Raw genomic sequence first — 18772 nt, 5'->3', positions numbered from 1 at the left:
TGTCATACCTCCCCTGGGAGCTGGGGACCACTATGAAAACAAACTTTGATATTAAGTATAATAATTATTAGAGTCAAAACGCGTTTTGCCTAGCATTCCATACCTAACTTAGCATATTGGCAAGTGCACACTGGCAGGTTGATGGTTAATGCGTCTTCACGAGGTTTGTTACAAAACTTACTTCTCTATAACCATGGCATACAGGTATAACAATGTACCAGAGAATGATAATAAATACCCTGCATACCTCATTGACAAAAGCGACCGACCAGCCGTCACAGATACATCTGCATACGTTTGTTTATCCTATCTATAACATAAACAAATCCACCAGTATCGATGGTCACACCTGTTGGCACACTATACTCCCCAACACCACCTCCACACATTAGCTCTCTGCACTGACTTCGCCTCAACTGTCCAAAATCTCCTCTTTTACCAAGAATGAGCAGGATATTTCCGTGAGGATCAAAAATGAACACACGATGATTTAATGAGCTTGTGACAATTGCAGTGTCCATACAATCCACAGCTATCCCCAGTGGTTTATCTAAGCATCGCTCAGGGCTACCTACATGTCCAAACAGTCTCACAAAGCTGCCATCTACATTTAGTACCTGTATTCGATTATTGTCCGTGTCGGCAACATAGACAAAGCTAGTAAGTGACACGCACACATCGCTGGGGTGATTGAAATGGCCTGGTCCACTTCCTTTCTTACCAAATACATGCGAAAACGATAAGTCATTATGAAGTACTTGCAATCTGTGATTTCCAGTGTCTGCTACAAATATTTTCCGTGTGATGACATCGATAAAAACACCTTGAGGATTCTTAAACTGCAATGTTTTCTTGCCTTCTTGACCAACTGATGCTAAAAACTCGCCAGACTTAGAAAACTTCTGAATCCTGTGGTTGCCTGAATCTGCAACGTACATATTGTCAGTAGCATCCACAGTGATCCCATGTGGGTAGTTAAACTGCCCAGAGCTTCCCCCTTTCGATCCTATTGTTATTTCTTTAACACCATCATGATCGTATATGCATACTTTATCACACTCTGTAACAACTCTCTTCCGGTCACTTTGTACAGCAATGGCATACGGTGAGTCTAAATCTCCCATCACCTCCACTGGCCCAGAGTTTATAGCATGGAGTGCTATAGGCACACTCAATGCAACAGAGCAAGGGCAGCCTGCCACATCGTCCCCATTTACCTTGATGAACAATGTAGCCTCAGGAGAAGTGTGTGTCATTGTGTATGAAAACTCGTATTGGGATCTCGCTTTAATAGTGACAAGCCGTGGTCGGACGTACTTTGTCCGGCCATTAACTGTGGAAACAAGTTGACAGGATATATCTCTGGGGGGGACAGGCTCTACATATGGAGATCCATCAATTGCTACCAAATGGAGACTGAAATACGCTGGTCTAGAGATGGTAGCCCTCCAATGGCCATCTCCTGACAGATAACATTTACTAGGACACACGCTTACTCTGTCCAACTCCGCTTGAGACATAGAGAAGTCATTCACACTGTTCAAAACAACTGTCTATAACAATAGATTTCTACCTACATGCAGCATTAATTCACATGCTGAGTGTATTGCATGCTCTAGATCACTAAATCTGCTGACTCACATGTTTTGCAAAAGTCACCCCACCAGGGTAGATCCCTAATGTGTTAATTAAATCTTATCACAAAAATTGATAACATAACAAAAGCCAAGTTTGGTTGACTGCTAACAGGTCACTAGAGCTAACAATTTAACTTGACCATTGATCGTACAGTAATTATAGTACATGTACATGTAAGCAACATGCAACACAAGGAAAGCAAATTAAATACACAATTTCACATGACAAAGCAACGAAGCTGTGAGATCAAACATGACCTCTTTTTAGAATCTCCTCAGCAGTTTCAATGCCAGACTTCAGTGCACTGTGTACAAAACCGTACTCGCCATCATTGACAAGTGCCTCACCAGCAAAGTATAGAGAGCCAGCATTAATTCGTAGGGCATCGAGGTCTGATTGGGTGAATCCATACGACCGATAACTGTACATGCCATTATACAATGAGTTGACACCCCAATCGGGAACCGTAATAGCTATCGGCTCTGGAACAGAAGGACCAAATATATTTCTGAGAACTTCGGTGACTTGAGATTTGATTTGGGAATTTGATAGTGTGTATGCTTTAATGGCATATTCTCCAATTAAGGTGGCGATAAGAATAGGTGGATTTCCAGGTAAGTTCTGTGCCAGTGACTGAAAGTGGGCATAATAACCTTTGTTGGAGCTGACATGTAAAATAGTTGGAACTTTGTCTTTGTCCCAAAATACTTCACTAAACTCTACAAAAAGTTTCAGGTAGTATCCATCCCCAATCTTGGAAATAGCCTCTAGCTTCGGGCTTGGTAGTGGGGGGTTGAACACAACATGATCACTTTTGAGAACTCCGATAGCAAATGTCAACACAGCTGAAGCAGCACAATACTCCTTATTTACTCCACTCTCGATAGTAGTTACACACACACACTGGTCACCAGAGTACCACTTAACTTCCTGGACAGTACTACCAAGATGAAGACGATTGTCAAGAGGCGATAAAAAGCTGTCTGCAAGGCAATGGACGAGCTTCACATATCCTTGCTTTTGATCTGTAACGAAGTACATGTAGTCACGGGACATCGGAAAGCTGAACAGAAAAGAGCCATTCTCAGGAGGACATGCACATTCCCAGTCAAATCCTAACCATTCAATAGCTTTATCAATTGCGGTTTCTGGAACCCATCCAAACTGCTGCAGTGCCTGACGAGCGGAAACGTCTAAAAGATGATCATGATTCTTAGTTGCATTCGTAAGGTATGATTTGATGTCATGACCGACATTTTCCCAATGATTCAAACGTGACAAGAATGTACTGTTTGCAGTTAGATTCCTTTTATGGTCATCAAAAGCATGAATAGGTCCAAATATTACACCATCTTGAAAGTTACCAGCCAAACCCCCACACTGTTTGGCCAATTGCCAAAGAGGATGGGAGTTTAGATTATTAGGATCAAGATCCTCTATCCAGTTAGCTCCAAGCTCTACTCGTACACCAGTCGCCTCCAAAACCTCACTTCGAATTCTGCCTCCTATTTCACTTCTCCCTTCAAGAATAATGAGGTTCTTTACCCCAGCATCACTGAGAGTTTTAGCAGCACTGATTCCTGCCATCCCAGCTCCTAGAATCAACACATCAGCATCCATTTTAGAACATGAAGGCTCCACTGAGTTTCCATTTAGTCCAATAATAATGGATAAAACTAATAAAATTTGGATTTGGTGAACACCAGCAACCATTGTGAGAAGGCAGAGACACTTGTGATAGTCAATAGAATTATAGCATAATTATAACTGTCACTAACAATGGGTTACCTACGACAACATACTTCACAGGTGTTAAATTGCAATGGGAAGCAAAGCCATTATTAGGACTAGGGGTAAATCACTTGTTACTCAGGCATATCAATGAAATGGGTGGGGTGAAAACTTCCTGCCTCGCCTCTTTACATCTTAGTGTGTAAAATAATTAAAAATTGAGGTATTATACTACCACCTTATATACAGCTGCCTTGACCATAATCTTGGTGGACACTAGTAAAGGCATACTAGTAGCATAGGTACAGGCAGCTAGCATGCAGGACAATGACCACTTTTATTAACTCTTCTATCTATAAGAAAAGGCACGAGGTGCATCACACAATGTCATAATAGATGAAACGAATGTTGCAAGAGTGCGTTTGCTAATGCCTCTCGCCATGTTTTTGCTTTCACTAGGAGGTAAATAATTTGCAATGTGCTTTGATTGTTTTACAAGAAAGGGGTGTCCACAGTTAATAGTGGCTACTAAAATAGCTAGCCTCTTTAGCAGCTCTTTCTGACTCTTGCAGCTAGCACTTTAGTGCAAGGCTAACTCATAAGCTGAATACTATACTAGAAAGTTTGTGCGAACAGATGATGCTATGAAAGAATCTGAAGAGACTGCAACAGCCTTCAATGTGAGTCAAACTAGCCATAACTCGAGAAAGAAGGTTTAGTTTGCTAATCCAAGAGAACGTGGCTAGAAGCCGTTAGTTTTCGTCACATTGCAACCGTTGAGAAGTTACAGCTGAAACAGACACACACACACTCACACAGCTTAACCGTATCCCTCATGCGGCTACGCCTCGAGGCATAATTATCGGTTTTTAATGGGTTAGTGTAAAAGCTGGAATGTGGAACGGAATACGGAATGAGTAATAAAAAGAGAGCTGGTGATGGTGCTCTGTTTTTTTTTTTACTTAAAAGTGTTACAGACGCCTTTTATAGACACATTTCATAGAAGACTATTAATCACTCCAAAGCTATACTTTTATTCTATCTGCATTCCTGCAAAGTTTTGGCCCTTACACACTGACTATCTTTTATATGAAGACATTTATTATGCCCCGGTGCGCATGCGCAAGCGAGGTACACGATAGTGTGTTTGTGTGTGTGTGTGTGTGTAGACTGTTACAGCTGCTCAAGGATCAATGAAATGCAAGTAAAAGTTTCTAGTCATGCTTTCTTGGATTCGTATTTGTGGACTTGCAAAATAAAGCTTCGTTCTTGATAGTTTTGCTTACTTGGAATGCCATCGGAGCCTTTTCAGAAGAGTCCGTAACAAAACTTGTTCACCGAGTGTTGCTACTCTACTTAGCAGTGAGCTCTGCACTAGAACACTAGCTATTGGTAGCTGCAAGAGTGCGAAGAGAGCTGCAAAACTCTGCTGACTTGCAGCCATTAATTTTAGACTTGAACTTTTGGTATCAATCGTTTTTAACAACAATCATGGTCGATCATTACCCACTCTTTGAGTTTTCCTGTGATTCTGCATGCAGCAAAATTAAAAATGTTCATAATAATCAATGTGTGTATATTAAAGTCTATTTGCATTGAGTTCAACCCCGGAATTTATGTGGTCAATTATGGCTTCATTTATGCTTTATGTGGTGGAAGTCTATTTGCATTGAGTTCAACCCCGGAATTTATGTGGTCAATTATGGCTTCATTTATGCTTTATGTGGTGGACAAGTATGCCTGGGACGTCTACATGGAAAATACTAACTTTTAGCTGGTTGGAGCTTACTAGCTCTACAGCATATAGGAGAAGCGCTTTTTAACAAGGAATCCAATGGTATATATGAAACTTTGAATTTCAGTGAAGTATGACAAAGTTATGATAACTTTATGAAGGTCAAACTCAACACAAATATAGACTTTAGTAGTTTTATGTTATGTAGCTTTGGCACCTCCACCGAGGCATCAGCACCCACGGTGCTTTCATTCTCGAAGCGCTAGGCCATCTTGGTATCATTTTGAAGCTTAAACTCAGCTCTATTTGATTAAGCTATAAAGATACTTCGCACTTGAAATGTTGACTTGAATATCCATTGCAAATAACACGCTCAAAAATCTATGCCTACCACGTTAACAGAGGAGGTACGACACGCAGGAGCATTGTCTAATTATAAGACTTGATTAGCTGACTCAGCATTAATCAAGCCTAATTGCTCATGCATGTCATACTTCCTCTACCGCGTTAAGGTGAACAGTTCAATCAACACAAGTTCTTTCCATAAGTCATAACTTAAGCGTTGGCCGGGACTTTGTTATGTTGTTACGATACCCCATTGTCAACAATTACTTGAAGAGTTTAAATGCCAACGTGTGTACGTGCTGACTACTTACAAGTTGGGTGAACACAGCGACAAGCACCAACATTCAAATGTAAGAAAACAGAAACTTTAAAACTACAAATAACAGACAAACTTAATTATTGCAGAAAGGCGATTGAAAGGTTGCAGCATTCACACTGAGCCTAAACAACAACACTTCTATCAACTGTGACAACATTTAAACCACTAAGCAACTACACGGAAGAGTTTCAAGTTCAATCTATGGCATACCGTATAGCCGGGGATATTTCGAGGGTATAAACTTTCGCGGAAAGACTATTAGCAAGAGTATATGCTAGGCTTTTGATACAGAAAAAATTGATAGGGGGGGCAAGCCGGATATCTGTGTGCTGCCATCTAGGGGGGTCTAGGGGTATTCTTCCCAAGGAACATTTGTTTTTAGACTGTCTGATATCGCATCTGGTGCATTCTTAGGAACTGCATGAGGTGTCAATGTTAAGAGCTAGGGTTTTTATGAAGTACAAATTGCAAAACAAAGTTTTGTAAAAATGCGAGCGGTGAAGATTTAGTATTACAAGTTGCCTAGATGCTAAAACAACGTAATGGTACTATGAGTCTAAGCTGAGTCTATTCCTTGACTACTGCAAAGCTTTTCTCAGATGAAGCTCATCAAAACACGGCAGCCTGAGCGCCCCATTTACTTTGTGAATGGAACAGAAAGAGTAGAAAATCATCCTGTGATTCACATTGTAATATTGTTGGTATGAATAATAAGACAATTAAGATCTTTGTTGGTTGGGGTGTCACAGACCGTAACAAGGGTTTTATGGCCTAATCCCAGGGAGGCGAGCGCCCCCACTGTATGAAGCTCTGCATGCATGCGATATTAATGTTCACGGTACATACCCTTGAACTATACCCGTTATACATGTATGGTATTAATTTGAGGGTAAATTTCAGTAATAAAGGAAGCTTTAATTTTGGTTGCCGGGAGGGGTTGATACTAGAATAACAAGCACAGAATAACAGAACAGAATAACAAGCACCAATATCAAAAGTCTTTAACAGGAATGCAAATCAAAACAGAAACTGTATAAGAACATGTACACACAGAATAAAGTTTCCTCTCTGGTGCATGGGCTTATTAACCAGATTATACGGTACCATGTTTGAGGGTAAATTTAAGTAAATAATAACAGAAGCTTTAGTTTAAATTTGGTGCCGGAAGGGGTTGTTGGTACTGTGTTACGCCGATATCACCAAAATGTGAAAAACAATTAGTGGAAGTCAGTGAATGCCAACGTGCTGGCTACTAACAGGCACTGAAAAACTGTTGGGAGAGCCCCATGCAGTGAGCCCCATGCAGTGAGCACCTAAAAACAGGAATGGAATTCAAAACAGAAACTTTACATTTGCACACGGAGTACAAGAAAGGTTTCAGGCTTGGCCCAGCATAAGTGTATAGAAGTGACAACATTTTTTAGTCGTTAAACTGTACTCAACAAGAACAATTATACGTATACATACCCAATATCAAGCAACTGCGGTCGTAAAAGAGCAATCTCGAGTGAGTAAGTACACCTGACAGTAAGTTGTGAGCACACACCATTTATTTAAGCATTATACTATCAATAGTGCACAAAAAGAGGAGAGTGTCGAACTACTGATACCTCTACACAAAAACTGTGCACAAAGCAATGTGACATCCTGTCAATTGCACGTGAGCAATTCGCAATTGATGATGTTTGCGCATAATCACGAAACGCACATAATTTGTTAATAGTGAGTGAGAGTGCAAGTGAAGAGGATCAATCTGACTATTGTCTCTATTTAGAAGATTTTTGTGAAAGAGATCGTCTCTTATCAGTGTGCAGTGAGCAGCTCTGAACGTTGAACGCAAACGACTAGCTAGAATCAGATGTCATTATGCCTCGAGGCGTAGCCGCACGAGGGATACGGTAATTTAAAAGCTGACTGTGTGTGTGTGTGTCTGTTCCAGCTGTAACTGCTCAACGATTGCAATGTAACCAAAACTAACAGCTTCTAACCACGTTCTCTTGGATTTTGATTCGTGGATTAACAAACTAAAGCTTCTTTCTCGAGTTATGGCTAGTTTGACTCACATTGAAGGCTGTTGCAGTCTTTTCAGAATCTTTCGTAGCATTATTTGTTCGCACAAAGTTTCTATTCAACTTATGAGTTAGCCTTGCACTAAAGCACCTAGCTTTTTATTAAGCTGCAAGAGTCAGAAAAGAGCTGCTAAAGCAGCTAGCTATTTAGTAGCCATTAACTTTGTGAACTTGACCTCTTGCAGACACACCCCTTATTCTAATGCGCATGCGCACTCATCCACAATCCTGGCAGAGAATCAATTTTCTGTTTCTGGAGGTCCTGGTAAGCTACAAAACACTACAAGGGTACCATATACACAACTGTACAATAGATTCATGTACACAACCTATAGATATAATCACTTCTGCTAATTTGAATGGAAAATTCACTATTACCGTATTACTAGAATATAAAAAACCTTTGCGAATGAGCCAAATCAACAGAAAATTTGACCCTTTGCGATCTAACTATTGCGTTCTGGAAAGGATCAGGTGTATTTACTAGTAATAATTTAGGTTTAGCGGATTTAATTGTTGCAAATTGATCAACCCTCGCAAAGTTCGCAAATGTTTGATGCTCGCAAAACATTCTAGTAATCAAACTAAAAAAACATTTGCAATGTGAACATTGCTAGGATTGCCAGGAAAAGAAAACCGCGAAAAAGAAAAGAAACAAGAAATTCGGCGAGTGCATAACTCCAATCCGTTACAACTTCATTCACATGTACTGTTCCAATTCGTTTTTGCTGGCCAGTCCTTCAGTAATTTTTATCATTATTTATAATTTATATTATGATGTTTTCCCTTACAGTGTTGAGCAAACATGCAAGCGTTGATGTGTGGGTGGATGATTGTGAATTTTATTTCTCAGTTATTCTCGGTTCATTTTTACCCAATTTGTATTTTGATTCTAAAATCATTATCAACAGTAGGCCACTCGGCTGTACATGTTCATGACGTTGTAACGGATTGGAGTTATGCACTCGACGAATTTCTTGTTTCTTTTCTTTTTCGCGGTTTTCTTTTCCTGGCAATCCTAGCAACGTTCACATTGCAAATGTTTTTTTAGTTTGATTCCCTTTCTTTTTCAGTACAGCAGTATTATACTCTTCAATAATGAAATGTGAAATGCCTAAGAGGAATGTCAAGAAGCAAGAGAAGTTCAAGAAGAGAAGACAGAACTGGAATAAACATTATTATTTTATTCAGAATCTATGTGATAAAATGACAGCCATGTTTATACTGTAGATGTACTTCCAAGTGCAAAAGCATGGAGGCCTATGGCTATGGTAGATCCAGCCAGTGCATACGTCTAGCATAAATAGCATCCTGAAGTGAGAGAGAATGGAGAGCTGAGCTGAAGAAAGGAGGCTTTGTGTTATCGATGTCAAAGCCACGCCCATCTCATAAGTTGCCATGTGCGTTGCTGTGGCAGTCATTTAAAGATGGCGGAATTCCGTATGTAAGAAAAGTAGAGCCTGAGAGGTCATCTGCCTCTTGGAAGCAAACGCAATTCTGAGAAAAACGCCCATGGTCCGGGTTCTAGTCGACTAGAAGCTGTATCCAGAATCTTCTGAACATGTTTGTACAAGGAGGAAATGCTTTTCAAGAAAGTTACTTACTTACTTAGTCAGTCAGACGAAACGCGGTGAAATATGAAAATAGTGCAATTTTTAAAATATCAATATTAATGCATGTGAATATTCATAGACTATAATATCACACATTTAGACAGATAAAAGGCTAACTAAGCTATCTATCCAGTTATTTTCTTGATGTGGCCTTTCCCTGCAGAAATAGAGCCGTCTAAACACGAGTCAAAATTTGTGCAATAATTGAAAACACATACAACTGCACTGTCAATCCTATGTACAACCTACTGGTTGTACTAATACGGTATTCTCCCTACTATAACACTCTAATACTTTTTAAGCGAAAGCATAACATGGCGAGAGGCATTAGCACAGCGCAGCTTGCAACACTCGTTGTTCAATTACCACACCCCTAAAAAGGTCACGGTTACTAGTAACTTTACAATACTTCATCATGTGCGAGTCATGTTATTGCACAGTTTTTGTGTAAAAGTATCGGTAGTTTGACACTCCTCTCTTCTTATGATACTATAAAGCGGGTAATTTCCGATGGTCTAATTTACTGCGTATAAATATGGATAGTAAGTAGACGTGCATGCATTTTCGAGATTGAAAAATTATTTGCAGCAAAGCTGCGAAGATATTGGGCCCTCAAAAATTACTCGCTATAGGTACGTGGTCTGCTTTATTGCACAATGGACTAATTATCAGATGCTAAAATTAATGTTAACAATATCAATTTCCTTTCAGATGAGTAAGTGAGCATGAATCTCCACATCGTCAGTGTACTAGCAGTGCTGGTGGTATGCTATATTGGAAATTCTGTATCACATCATGTGTACATTGTGGTACCAGATGGAGCATTACACCTGTGCCCAAATGTGACAAATCGTTCGTCATGCCTAACAACACAGCAGCTTGGGAACATAAGCCAAGACGAGAATATCAGCCTAATCTTCTCTCAAGGCAAGCACTGGCTATCTCAGAGGTATACGTTTCTCAATATAAGTTTCATGAACATAACTGGTGACAATAAATCAACTATCAGTTGCCAAGCAGAGAGCGGTTTCAGTTTTGAAAATATTGGACATCTAGTGATAGAAAATTTGGAGTTGAAAGGGTGCACTCAAAGCCTGTCAAACGGCAGGACTGTGTCCATTAGCAATGTTGACACGGTTGAAATTAAACACAGCAATTTTTATGACAACACATGTTTCATAAATGGGTGTGCTCTACAGATAGAGAATTCAGACTATGTCCTAATCAACAAATGCATGTTTTACAATAATACAGCAGGATGTTTGTCATGTGAAGGTGGTGCTCTGTACGTTGTTAACACCAGCACTGTGGTGATTAATCAGAGTAGTTTCGAAAAAAATACAGCAACATCTGATGCAGGAGCAATCTCAATTCAAGAGTCGCACGCCACTATTTCAAACTCGCATTTTTTTTTAAACAGTGCTGTGAGTACTGAAAACAGTTCAGGAGGAGCTATCTATTCTCACACATCAAACTTGAATATTTTTCGGAGTATTTTTGTTGGCAACATAGCTATATATGGCGGGGCTCTCTCTGCTCTAGACAGCAATGTTACAATAATACAAAGTACCTATATGTACAATAGAGGTGCTTTCGGAGGGGCTCTCTCTGCTTTAGACAGCAATGTTATGATATTACAAAGTACCTATATGAACAATGGAGGTGCTTTCGGAGGGGCTCTCTCTGCTCTAGACAGCAATGTTACGATAATACAAACTACCTATACGAACAATAGAGGTGGTTTCGGAGGAGCCATTTACATCCATAGCGGATATGCCTACATTGAGCAGGGTCATCACAGCGATAATATTGCTCAAATATATGGTGGTGTAATTTTTGCGAATAACAGTATGGTCATCAGCAATAGCAGTTCCTACACGAGAAATAGTGGGGAAATTGCTGGTGGAGTCATTGGTGCTCAACAAAACACAATAATTTCAGAAACAGAAAGTACGCACAATCGGAATACGGCTCCAATAGGTGGTGTGATATTTGCTGATACCATAGCGTTGCTTGAAAGTGAAAGTTGTGTTTACTCTAACAATAGTGCGAAAACTGCTGGAGCTATACTCACATTGGCCACAACAGTCAGACTCAACAAATGCATTTTTAAAAACAACATTGCAACTTTGCTAAACGAGGAGCCAGTAACCAACACAATGAACAGTTTTATTGGATTGAGAGCAGTCACTGGAGGGGCTATAATAGTGGTAGAGAGTTGTCTATCAAGCTCTGGTACAGTCTATACTGGAAATAAAGCAACACATTTTGGTGGAGCAATATATGCTTTAGAGAGTACAACCAACTTTGAGGGTGATACCTTCAGTTTCAATGAAGCAGAAGAAGGAGCAGCTGTTTATGCTACGGCAAATCAAACTACTACTAGCAACTCAACTTTCACCTCAAACCAAGCATTCACAAATGGTGTATTGTTCGCACTTAGTGTAGACGTACACATCAAAGGCAAGTTCATTATGCAAGACAACAATGGCTCAATCAGCACATTCGATAGCTATGTTTTCTTTCAACAGGAATCTCTGCTTGTAAGAAACAAAGGTACATCAGGAGGAGCTATTAACAGCATACAAAGTATAATTGAATTTGAGGAAACATCGGCTATAACAATACAGCACAACACTGCCATACTAGGAGGTGGCATCTCGTTGATAGAAAGCAGCCTTATAATGAGGAGCTCAAATGTTGTGATTGAGAATAACAAGGCTACTGATAACGGTGGTGGAATATATGCAATACAGAGTCAGATTGAGGTTAGACCAGCAGGACGGAATGACACCATTATCGTAGCTAGCAACATAGCTGATCTAAATGGAGGGGGATTTTATGCTATAGCATCACAAACGAAACAGTTTCGAGGACATTTATTGGTGGAAAACAACCATGCGAGTGGACAAGGTGGAGCATTCTATCTCAGTAGTAACTCAAAAATTTACATCAATAAAATAGATGAAGACACGAATGTGACAGGAAAACATACGATTTTAACAATAGTAAACAATAACGCTGCTATTGGAGGAGCTGTATACACAGAAGACACCACAAACACTGGTTCCCTATGCAGAAGAGTTAACTCTGTCTATCAACAGCCAATTGTAACTGAACAGTGCTTCCTACAGATCATACAGCTCTATATTAACTTCCCTTTCGCAGCTCCTGAAACAGCTTTCAACCTTACGACAACCTCTACACAAAATGTAACGAATGTACATGAAACAACTACGTACAGCAATGTTGTATTCGCAAATAACACTGCTACAGACAAAGGGAATGCAATCTATGGTGGTTTGCTTGACAGATGCACTTTGAACCCATTCTCTGAATTAACAAGTAACATAGATAACATAAGCTCGTATAATGGATTTGACTACTTAAAACTTATGGTGGAATTTGAAGGCCTAGCAGACTATGAGAGGCTGACAATGGAAGACTACCCTTTTAACATCATCCGAAACATATCAAAGTCACGAGCTTCTAACTTGATAACATCAGACGCAGTTCGAGTATGCTTTTGTACACATAGTGGTATTGTTGACTGTGCTTATAGTCCCCCCATCATCTCAATAAAGAAAGGCGAAACATTCAAAATCAGTTTAGTAGCAGTTGATCAATTGGAAAACCCAACTAGAGCAAAACTGATTAGTACAGCTCAATCTGCGAGTGGCGTACAACGTCTAAAAGAGGGTCAAGGAAATCAATTTCTTAATGATCACTGCACTGAAATTCAATACAATGTGTTTGCATCAGACAACACAGCACAAGTACAACTGTACACCAACGGACCTTGTGGCAATCTAGGAATATCAGCCAGAACATTAAACATAAATTTCATCACATGCACTTGCCCAGTCGGCTTTATCCCTGTTCCTTCAGATATAGAGTGCATTTGCCAATGTCACAACCAACTCATGAGTCATGTGGATGTGACAAAATGCAAAGCTGAAAATCATACTGTGAGGCTCTTAGATAACGTCTGGATTGGATTGACAGACAATGAGAGTGACTTTATAGTTCACCAATGTCCGTTCAACTATTGCGTTCGTAAACCACTCACACTCGGCCTTGACGAATTGAGGATCGACGAACAGTGTGCCAACAATAGAACAGGAAATTTGTGTGGTCGTTGTCAAAGTGGACTGAGTCTGGTACTTGGTTCATCACGCTGCGTAAAATGTTCAAGTTTCACGCTATTCCTACTGATCCCGTTTGCACTGGCAGGAATAGTATTAGTTGTTCTAATCCTCCTCTTAAACATGACTGTAGCTACTGGTACCATTAATGGCCTAATCTTTTACGCTAACATCTTAGGCGCAAATCATGCAATTTTCTTAACAGGAAATTCTTTCACTGTATTCATAGCCTGGGTGAATCTTGATCTGGGAATTGAGACCTGTTTCTACCATGGAATGGATGCCTACGGGAAACTCCTCCTACAGTTAGTATTTCCAGCATATCTCATCTTTCTGACAGCAGTAATCATTACTGCGTCAAAATATTCTAACAGATTATCAGCAATGCTTGGAAAGAGGAATCCAATTGCCACACTTTCGACACTTATTCTTTTATCATACTCTAAGCTCTTGCGTACAACGATAGAAGCTCTTCAGCATACAACCCTCAAACTTTCTGAAACCCCTACTAGTGTTTGGCTCATTGATGCCACTGTGGCATACCTGAGTCCCACGCACATTCCTAGGTTCATAATCGCTATACTGATCATCTTAGTAGGATCCACTTACACAGTTCTACTTTTGTTTGGACAATGTTTCCATTTATGTTCAAAGAAGGCACCGATGAAGTGGGTTCGAAATCCAAAGTACAATGCCTTTATTGATGCCTACCATGCCTCGCTTACTCCTAAGAACAGATATTGGGTAGGCTTACTACTATTGCTGAGGATATTTCATTACATGCTTTCAGCATTTGCCACACAACCACAAACAATTTTATCTGTTGGGTGCGTTGCCTTTTTTATCATTTTGTTGAAACTATTGAACACAAAAACCTACAAGGTGTGGTTAATAGACACGCTTGAAACTTCATTTATAATTAATCTAGGACTTCTGACAATATCAACGTACTTCATCATGCTAACAAATGGAGAGCAAGAAACAGTGACAGACATTTCCGTAGCCATAGCGTTCGTGACATTCTTCTTTATAACCTGCTATCATACCTACGAGTACATTCTAAAGAGCACCACATGTTTCCAAAGATTGACTACAGACAGCAAAGTTTTTAAGGCAGCAAGTAAATACATCAAGAGGTTAACAACACAAAAGAGCAGTAAGAATGTACAGCCACCAGGACACGGCTACAGAGATTCAATAATTGAGATAGACTCAGTTGTGCATATTAATTCCTCTGAGATAGACTCAGTTGTGCATACTAATTCCTCATTAGCACCTCCTGTGTCAGAAACAACTTTCACGGTTATCGAAACACCTAAGTGACAATTTCCACCCAACAGAGTGACAGAAGATTCACATGCGTAGCATAAAACACTATCTTTAGAGCACATTAGTTTATATTTTGTCAATGAAAAGCTGCTAGCCACAAACATTCCCCACTTTATTTTGATTGTCAATTGTACTTTGCTACACACATAATTTATAGTGCTATACATGTAGTTACTATTATGCGTACTTATACTAATAATGTGTGTGCATAATTATAGTTGTACCGTATATCTTCTAATTTATCGGACAGCAAAAAAATAATTATTTTGGAAATTGTCCGGGTATAATTGGAACAGATTAAGTGTCCGGAATAATTAGAACAAGCAAGCAGCTGCATGCGAGCTAATAGAACAGTGTGCGACTGCACTAGCTATCTAAAACTAGCTACTCAAAGCTATCTAACTGCAGCACTCTAAGTCTTACTTGCCGTCTATGAATGTAACTCAACTTTTCAAGTTATTGTCCGGATATTTAGAACGAATGTAATATTAAAGCACTAGAGTGTCCATTGTATTAGAACAGCGAAAATTGCCCAAAAGAGTGTCCGATAAATTAGAAGGTATGTACATTGTACCGTATAGCGGGTAATTTTCGCGGGGTAAAATATTCGTTATTTTCGTGGGAAAGCTGACCTCCACGAAATTTTAACGTAGGCGTACGTGGCTTACCTGAAGGTAGAAATGCAGGCAGGCAACGAGACTAAACGAAATTTTTACTCACAAAAATTACCGTTTCTCGAGTTGAACGAATTTTTTACCCCACGAAAATTACCCGCTATACGGTATGTACGTACGTACAACACACTCAATGAACATGAGTAAAACTCAGAACTTACATCAGAGAGGTGCACTCTTGTGAATAGCTTTTTTAGGTCTTCCCCTTTTTTTCTTGCCTCTTCCATTGGTAGAAGAGGAACATCCATCGCCGGAGTTTTGATGTTGGCACTAGCAGTCATGAGAATCTCCCTGTGCCATGATAAATACATGAAATAGAGTTGCCTTGCCAGTTCGTAACACACAACCGGGACACTATAAGTAGGGTCAAACGATTGAGGTAGGGAACATACTTATGACATTCGGAATCGTTATTACTTGACTATAGGATAACTTAGAAACCACAGGTCTTATGGAAAACAGTATTTTAGATGATGATGTAGAAATTTAATTAACCTAAGACGAGGAATTCCCAGAGTGACATTCATCTCTCCACGGCCGGCAAAATGAAATGTATTGAGTGTCATCTGAGTGGATGGTTCACCTATGGACTGGAGTAACATAACAATAAGAACATTGGAGAGTATGATTTTCATACATCAGAGATGTAAATTATGCACAAACTTGCTGCCTATAATAGTAGAGAAACCAGCTGCGTCGTGCATGCATGTTTAGCAAACACTCTACACATACATTTGACACTCACCTGTGCTGCTAGGAGACCCACTGCCTCCCCAGGGTCAACCAGTGCTCTCAAACACTTAAACAATACCAGACCCTCAAACTTCTCTGGGGATAGGCTGGGTGGTGCACAGCTATAATTAAGATGAACACGTACATAAGTACCAGTAACGCATTAATTGCTACAATAAGTCAGTACCCTGGTGATCCCAAGATGTTTCTATGATTCTGTTCAATGAATAAATCCATTTCTGCGGAAAGCTTTTCCGGAATAGAACCAAAGTGTGTGTCAGGACGTAAGTGAGCATTAACTGGTACTGGACAGCTTGCATACTGCTTCTTAACACTGGGAAAAAAGAGATACAAACATTATTGTTAAGTACTTCACGAACCTGTCTTTTGCCATTTCGGACAAGTTTCTCCACGATTTAAGCAATTGCCGCTCAGCCTAGATACAAAATAACAACTGTCTGAAAGTATTGAATTTTAGACACCTTTGTTCTGAAGTAGTACTTTGCTTTTCGTGTTTTGTCAGGTTGCATGGAAGCTATCTCAGGGATATGCTTTTCTTGAAAATTAAGGAATGCTGATTTGTACGGTTTGGTAGATCCACGCAGAGGAGCACATTTCCTGAACCATCGATCCAACTGCATGTAAAGAACAAGAAGTGATCGATCTCATACACACTGTACTATAATTATAAATGTTTGCTTCGTATAAACTGTACGTACACACAACAATAAAGAGTGCGGATGTCGACTCCTACAACATACACCCAACAAAACCTCAAATATTTCGCCTAAAACATTAAGCACAACAAACTTGACACCTTCTTTTGATATTTTGGGACGCGACGAATGTCGATACAAGACATGGCTGACTCGGGATCAAGTTTATACCGGAGTGCCTGCAATTTAAAAAATAAATATAAATATAACATCAAATACCTGATCGTCAACACACAATTAATGAAACAGGCAGCTAGGACACTCACCCCGTAATTTTCTACTAAAAATGGAAACTGCTCGGGTCTCAGAAATCTAGTTTTATTGATATCCAATCCATCTTCACCATACAAGAACTGTATTACAGAGCCATCACTGTCCCTTACCTACATGTAGCCCAAAATAGATAACTTAACAGGGACATAAACATGGTAGACATACAGTTAAGTCGTATCCTACGCAAATGCCCTCAAGATGCTTTATCAGACACCGTTGCAAGTATCCACTACGGCTGGTCTTAACCGCTGTATCCACCAGACCCTGAGAAACAGATTCATGTGTTCATGCAGTATACCAGTTGAACAATAACTTAACACATACCTCTCGTCCTGCCATGCAGTGAAAAAAGTACTCCTGTGGTCTGATTCCGGTGAGAAACCTTCCATCAACAAAGCCTCCTGCCCTGGGGCTAGTGTCGTACGGAAGAAATGAGGGCAAAAACCGACCACTGGGCATGAGAGGAGGGCGTTGGCCTTCCAGCTCTATCTGACCCAGTAGGCATGATATTTGCATGCAATTGACCTGCAGGTTAGTTACTTTATACATGTCCATGTCATATAATTATTATAATGTACACGTATTACGTCGAATATCTTAAGAACACATGTAGAGACAATCTACAGGCTACATACATGAATGAATACGTACTGTGGATCCTTTAGCTCCAGCCTGAACCATAAGCTGCAAGCAATTGTTTGGAAATGGTTTTTGCAAGCCAGCTGGAACACACACACTGTGTAAAGAGATCGACCATGACAGTAATGGATATCATTTCCAATTAACCCACGTGTTGATTGAATTGTTGTAGTGGTCTGTTTGCTTTTTAATGAAATAGTCAAGTGTTTTGACCCCTGTTTGATCTTTGCTACGGTGCAATGCTTCATACTTTTGGGAGAAGAGCTCTGAAAGAAACAGGTACATGAATTCATATATATTATACATGTACATGTACATCACTATAAAAATAATAGTAAAATGCCAAAATGTTACCAAAAGCTCTCTGAAATTGGTTCCATAAAAGGAACTCTCTAACACACAAACTGAATATTTTAACCATTCATTAAGCGCTACCTTTATGAACAGATTCATCCATGCTAAATGCCTCAGCTGCAGCTTTAGTTCCACTGTGCCTTCCTTTTGCTATCAGATTGTGTCTCTCCTGGTCAGCCTGGATGTTAAACAATGTACAACTAACACAGATACCAATTCCAGTAGTAGAAGTATTACTTTACTAACACTTGGCTGCTAACTACCACACTACTTTAACAAACAAGTCATAGATAAATCAAAGTATCGCGAGATTTATTGCATTAATTCGTCACTATAAACAAGATTGAACAATAATTATACTAAAGTCCATTTGTGCTGAGGTTGACCTTCACAACGTTGTCATAACTTTGTCATGTACATGTACATGTACTTCACTGAAATTCATATACCATTGGATTCC

The 18772-nt window shown here is 39.7% G+C and overlaps 3 protein-coding genes and 1 pseudogene across 5 annotated transcripts; 1 reads left to right on the top strand and 3 right to left on the bottom strand.

The window, feature by feature from the left end:
• Positions 1–18772, bottom strand: part of LOC135335657 (uncharacterized) — a 43964-nt pseudogene that overhangs the window by 16341 nt on the left and 8851 nt on the right.
• On the bottom strand, positions 248–1520 carry LOC135335652 (E3 ubiquitin-protein ligase TRIM71-like). The gene has a single exon (XM_064531209.1). It carries the CDS (start codon positions 1518–1520, stop codon positions 276–278), a length of 1245 nt encoding a protein of 414 aa, XP_064387279.1. The 3' UTR covers positions 248–275.
• LOC135335651 (uncharacterized) lies at positions 1641–3531 on the bottom strand. The gene has a single exon (XM_064531208.1). It carries the CDS (start codon positions 3349–3351, stop codon positions 1885–1887), a length of 1467 nt encoding a protein of 488 aa, XP_064387278.1. The 5' UTR covers positions 3352–3531; the 3' UTR covers positions 1641–1884.
• On the top strand, positions 6947–15088 carry LOC135335646 (uncharacterized). Of its 3 annotated transcripts, none has more exons than XM_064531202.1 (2): positions 6947–7275; positions 10162–15088. In XM_064531202.1, exon 2 carries the CDS (start codon positions 10176–10178, stop codon positions 14916–14918), a length of 4743 nt encoding a protein of 1580 aa, XP_064387272.1. In that variant the 5' UTR covers positions 6947–7275; positions 10162–10175; the 3' UTR covers positions 14919–15088. The 3 variants fall into 3 exon arrangements, with proteins under 3 accessions (XP_064387272.1, XP_064387270.1, XP_064387269.1); XM_064531200.1 differs by having other exon boundaries at positions 6947–7279; XM_064531199.1 differs by having other exon boundaries at positions 6947–7295.

Source organism: Halichondria panicea, chromosome 4 (assembly GCF_963675165.1).
Source record: "Halichondria panicea chromosome 4, odHalPani1.1, whole genome shotgun sequence".
NCBI classification, from domain to species: Eukaryota; Metazoa; Porifera; class Demospongiae; order Suberitida; family Halichondriidae; genus Halichondria; species Halichondria panicea.
The sequence above is the reverse complement of the archived record's forward strand: the minus strand, read 5'-3'. Positions and strand labels throughout refer to the sequence as shown.